Consider the following 6,000-nt stretch of genomic DNA (forward strand, 5'->3'; position numbering starts at 1 on the left):
CGTCCCGGGGGGGGGTCGCCGTCCCCCCCCCGCCCCCCGGGGACCCCGAGCCACCCCGTTCAAGCGCACCAGTCAGAAAACACCGGGCGAGATCCGATCGGATCGGGCTGAGCCCAGGGCGGGGACTCACCAAACATCTGAATGTGGCCTTTGGTGATGGGGTTGAAGCTGCCGCAGGCCAGCAAGATAACATGGGTTTTGGTGGTTTCGGTCATGGTGGCGTCTGCTTGGTTTGGCGCTCCCTCGGAATCCCGCTCGCCCGGCCTCTCCTCTTCTTTTTGTGTGTGTGTCTCAATGTGTCTGCAGAGGCAGGGGAGGCGAAGAGCTCCCAGACGCAAGCAGCGTCATTCTCTCTCCCCCCCCCTCCCCACCGCCCAGTTTTAACGCCTTCAGCGCCAGGCGGAGTTTACTTAACTCTGGGGCACCTCCAGGGCGCCTCCGCTCTTCAGGCAGATGGTGAAATAAACTCGTTTTTGCCCCCTAGGATATTGGAATCATTAGTGGTACTTAATTTGTTTTGCCCGGAAAAAAAAAAAAAAAAGACGAATACGTACTTATGTTCAAGCCAGACTGGAAGCTTAAAAGACAATTCAAAAAAGACAAGCTCCTATATTCTGGTGCAGATAATTCAGGATAATGATTTACAATACATGCTGGTCTTGTCTTCACACTCACTAAAGCAGATTATATTTCCCATTTTTATCCTCTTATTTGAATATAAAGTATAATGGGGGGAGAGGAGCCATTGCTAATGCTTACAGTCTTACAACCTCAATCCTGCAACTTTCCTGTCAAATCCATGTAGTGCTACATTCTCTCTAGGGAGGGAGAGAGGAAGGAAGGAGGGAGGGAGGGAAGGAAGAGAGGGAAGGGAGGGAAGGGAGAGAGGGAGGGAAGGAAGGAAAGGAGGAAGGAAAGGAGGAAGGAAAGGAGGAGGGGGAAGGGGGGAGGAAGGGAGGGAGGGAGGGAGGGAGGGAGGAAGGAAGGAAGGAAGGAGCAATTTAAATCTTGTTATTATATACAGCATCCATAATGCCAACTCCAGTGAGGATGAGGATAAATCACAGGCGTAGTGCTGCATTTTGTACCTTGCAGCATCTCATCTTAAAAGAGCAAATAGAGGATCAAGAGACCACACACAAGCAAGCTAAGATGACAAAGGAAAACAAGCCCCAGTAAGAGAAAAGATCTTAATATGATTCTGCTGTTAAAGTATATCAAATACACTGATATGCCACCATCAATGTCTTTTCTCATTGTACTTATCTACTGATCTGATGAGTTCAGCTTCACTAACTCACTGGTTATTTCAATTCTAAATTTAATAATCTGCAACTACTATGATCTCCTTTTAGTCTGTGCTAGAGGATATGTAGGCTTCTCTGGAGCTTTCCTTTGTCAGAATTAACCAGGCTTACTTTTGCTTGGTTTCTGCAAAGTAAGGTAGCCCAGGTAAGGTTAACTGGCTATTGTCTCCTATTGAGAGTTTGATATATGTGCATGTGTGATTGATGTGTTTTGATTATGTGCCATCAGGTTGCTGCTGACTCATAAGGACGACATAAGCAGACCCTCCTCATGATTATCTGTTCCCAGCCCGGCCATTCAGTTCTCCCAAGAGGGCATTCATATTTGCTATAATTGAGTCCATCCACCTTGCTGTTGGTTGCCTTCTTTTTCTCTTTACTTCTGACTTTCCCACTATTATAGACTTCTCAAAAAAACTGGGTCTTTGCAAAATGTGTCTAAAATATGATACTTTGAGGCTGGACATTATGTCTCAAGTGAGAACTCTGATTGATTTGTTCTATGATCCATCTGTTTGTTTTCTTGTATATTCACAGTATTCTCAGGAGTTTGCTTTAGCATGAAAGTTCAAAAGCATTGATACTTTTTCCAATCTTTTTCTTCTCCTCCAAAATCCAACTTTTGCTTCCATAGAATATCAATTCTTTAATTTTGTCTTATTCCTCAATTCAATACTTCCAAAGCTAAAATAAATAGCAATAGTGATTAGGCACATCCTTGTCTTGTTCCCTTCTATATTTCACAAGGTTTTATTACGTCTCCATTTACAACTATCTGTGCCTATTTTGAAGTATAAATCAATCTCACCAAAATCCATGTCCTCCAAAATTTTAAACAAGTAAGTCCAGTTCAGATTCTCAAAAACCTTTTCTGCATTAAAAAAAAAAATCAATGCAGCTTGTTTTTTATTGTGTTGTTCTATAGTATTCCAAAATATCCAATACATTTCTAATATTGTCCCTCAGCTTCTTTTTAGATAAAAACCCGCACTGATTTTCATGAATAAAATCCTGTTGTCACTCTCTTGGCTAAACTCATCATAAATAACTTTTAATCATTATTCTGTATCAAGTGGTAATTCTTTTTAATAAAGTCTTGACCTTCTTTAGATATTAATGCTATATTAGCATCCATCCAACATCTAGTATCTTTTCAGTCTATAGAATAGAGTTCATAATTTTTTGTAGCATTTGTAATAATTAATCTTCAAATGTTTATAATAAGAGGTTGGTAAACTATTAGGTCCAGTTACTTTTACTACTCATTTATCTTTGGCATTTATCTGATCTCTTCCAATCTGCACTTCATTCTTCATTCTCCAGATCTATGGACATAGTTTAGTTACAACCTTTGCTGACTCTCTTTTGATTACTCCCCACAGTTCTGTAGCTACTCACTGGAGTGATGAATCTAACTTTATTTAATCTCCATTTCTAGTATTGTACAGATGTCATTATAATACTGGGGTTTTTTTGAAAAAAAATAGTAGATCTCTGAAATACTTTGTTAAGTTTCTTCCTAAGATCTTTGTCTTTCTTGGCTTTGTCTTTGCTTTTCTTGGCAATTTCCACCAACTGTTCTGACATTCATTTTGGTTTCTTCTGTTTCTTGTCTGTAGCAGTCTCTTTTCGTATTCATCCTTGACAATGTCTTTGATCTCATTCCAATGTTCTTCTGATTCCATTTTAATGAAGCTCAGGACTTTAAAGGGATCCCTGATGCATATGCACACAATCATATCATGGAAACCAGTTGCTTTTATTCTTCTCATTTAGTTTGACTTAGAATTGATGTATGAGCAATTTATTATCTGTTCTATAGCCAACCACACTTTTGCAGCTATAACTAAGTGTTTTTATTTCCATTTACCAATAATATGGTCAATTTGATTTCTATGTATTCTTTCTAGTAATATCTTTGTACATTGGCATCTTTTTGGTTATCTGAAGACTATGTTAACACTCAAAAATATTCTGTCAATTTCAGATTTAATGTGAACTGTTAAGTTAGTCTTCTTTCTCTTCTTCATCAATTGTTAGAGCATAAACTTGAATAATTGTCATATTAAAGGGTTGTCTGCAAAATCCAACTGATATTATTCAGCCCTTGATTGCATTATACCCAAATACTGTCTTTGCAGTTGCCTTCCTGATTAAGAAAGCAATCCTGTTCCTTTGTTTTGTTTGTGCATGCATATATATGTGTATATCCTGCACTGTGTTCTTTTAGATGAAAATGTCCAATTCTAATTTATTTCAATTCATTGATACCTAAGATATCAATCAGTGGTGAAATCTGAACTGGTTTGCTACCGGTTCACTGGCCGCACATGCACGCTGCACTCATGCATGTGCAATATGCACCAAAAGGAGGCTTAGGAAGATAAGTAGAACAGTGAGGGGCGGGGAATCAGCTGTGGTGCGCGATCTTGGGAACCTTTTAAAAAACTTTTTAAAAGCATTTTCTACTATCTATTCACCTGAACCGGTAGTAAAAAAATGCTTAAATTTTTTTTTAAAAAAAGTTCTGACCATCAGCTGAACATTGCACGATCGTCGGAACTTTTTTTTTTTTTTTTTACTTTTTAAAGCATTTTTAACTACCGGTTCTGGCGAACCAGCCCGAACCGGTAGCATTTCACCCCTGATGTCAATGTGTACTTTATTCATTTCATCTTCCACTATATTAAGTTTTCCCATATTCATGTTTCTTATATTCCATGCTTCTGTTACAATTTTGTCTTTGCAGCTTTGTGTCTTAGATGGTGGCATTAGCAATTAGACATCCCAAAGGCATTTATCTAGCCACATCATGAACACTATTAATACTATGAAATATCTTAGACCTTCCTCAGTAGCATCTGATCAAAGGGGCTGATCATCTGGGACTATATCTTCAATCATTTTATCTTATCTATCGATTTGATTTCCTTGGTAAAATATGGGAGTGGTTTACCCCTGACTACTACTGCCATTTATAAAATTATGCCCTTGTTGTTGTTACTAATCATAAGCCTTTGGCACCTTACTATATCACTTCTGTCCAATATAGTTGCTTGCTTTCACTGGGCCAGTATGATGACCTTTGCATCTTGTGTGACACTGCTGCAGGTTTATACTCTTGGTAAACACTCCTGGCGTTCTTTACTCATCCCTGTCAAATATACCTCCTCCAAATAAAACAGCATAGCAGAACTGATTGATTGATTGATTAGGTGCCATCAAGTCAGTGTTGACTTTTAGTGACCACCTAGATAGATTTAAGGAAGATATATGTAGTCCAAATATTGGTGTCCAGTGTTTTGCTTATATATTGCTTTGAAAAACTTAATTTCCACAGATGGCAGAGATCAAATAATGGATTGATATTTCCTTTCTCCAAGTCCAGAAAGTTTCCGTATGCTTTTTCAGACTAAAATTCAGAAGCAAAAGGAAGAATGTAGAACCAATGAAAAACTGTCATTCTTGTCATCTTCCCCCATCACTGTCACAGTAGTTATTATTTATTTAATGTCTACACCACCTGACTTCTAGCGGCATACATACAAACATAATACACGTGCATATGTACAGAATATTTCTGGCTTCTAGTTGATTATCCATAATCCATAAGGGAATATAATAATTTGGAATGCAGATCTCTCTTTAATACCCATTATTTTGTTTAAACAAGAATTTATTGTATCATAAAAGTAATTTAAAATACTAATGCAAGATGCTGCTGGCTTTTTCTTTTTCTTTTTATTGCATTTTCATTTTTGTTTTCAGTCTGAGAGCTTTTCATTCCTGATACCAGTAAATTAAAGATATATTTCCTGTTAATGGCTCTCATTCCAAATCAGCAAAATCCCTTTCGCTTTCTGAAAAGGCTGAGGTAGTTTTGGTTTTAATTTTGGAAATTCACTGGAAAGCTTTCATGCAGCCAAAAGCTGAACAGATCAATGTCATAAAATGCTAATCACAACAAGGAGGAAGAAACAGAACTCAGGGTACATTTATCCCTTTGTATTGCATCTCAGCGGTTCTTGATATTTGGAAAGCTATTAACTTTAAACAGACAGAAAAGGTTATGGTTAAATTCCTCATGAAAAATCATCAAACTCAAGCTGCAGAAAGGCCAGGCTAGCAGAACTTTATTTTCAGGCACAACAGATAAGCCTACAAATAGGTTCCGGATTGTATCAGGATCCAAGCAAGTCCAGAGTGTGGTGGCTATATTTTTACAGAAAATGTTTCTCATTTTTCAATGTCATTCTCCTTCAAGTCCATTTTAGAATGAAAAAAAGAGAAAGAACAGGAGCCTCAGATTTATGAAGGAGTCCTTGAGGAGTAGACTGAGCAGATCAGTTAATCATGATCTTCTCCAAAAAGCTAAAATATACTGCCTCTTATTTAAATTATAATAATAATGCTTACATTTTTCTGAACACATGTACAACAGCACGTTATACTAGTCTGTGTGCTAGGCATGTAGCCTTTGTGTCTAGAACAGAACAGAACAGAACAGAACAGAACAGAACAGAACAGAATTCTTTATTGGCCAAGTGTGATTGAACACACAAGAAATTTGTCTCTGGTGCATAAGCTCTCAGTGTACATATAAGTAACAAGTGATAAATCGTGATCATAATCATCATAAAATGCATTCATCATAAATCATAAGATACAAGACTTAGTAATAGTCATAGGATAC

The 6,000-nt window shown here is 37.7% G+C and overlaps 1 protein-coding gene across 1 annotated transcript in view; it reads right to left on the reverse strand.

Annotated features, from left to right (window-relative positions):
• The window catches only part of NMNAT2 (nicotinamide nucleotide adenylyltransferase 2), an 83,613-nt gene extending 83,382 nt beyond the window's left edge, over positions 1 to 231 (reverse strand). The window contains exon 1 of the mRNA XM_070939275.1: positions 131 to 231. Within this exon, the coding sequence (XP_070795376.1) occupies positions 131 to 215 (85 nt within the window). The 5' untranslated portion in view covers positions 216 to 231. The remainder of the gene's footprint in view (positions 1 to 130) is intronic.
• Between the last annotated feature and the right edge of the window lie 5,769 nt (positions 232 to 6,000).

This window comes from Pituophis catenifer, unplaced genomic scaffold (genome assembly GCF_029215685.1).
Source record: "Pituophis catenifer annectens isolate HBS135680 unplaced genomic scaffold, rPitCat1.0.hap2 SCAF_3, whole genome shotgun sequence".
Taxonomy (NCBI): domain Eukaryota; kingdom Metazoa; phylum Chordata; class Lepidosauria; order Squamata; family Colubridae; genus Pituophis; species Pituophis catenifer.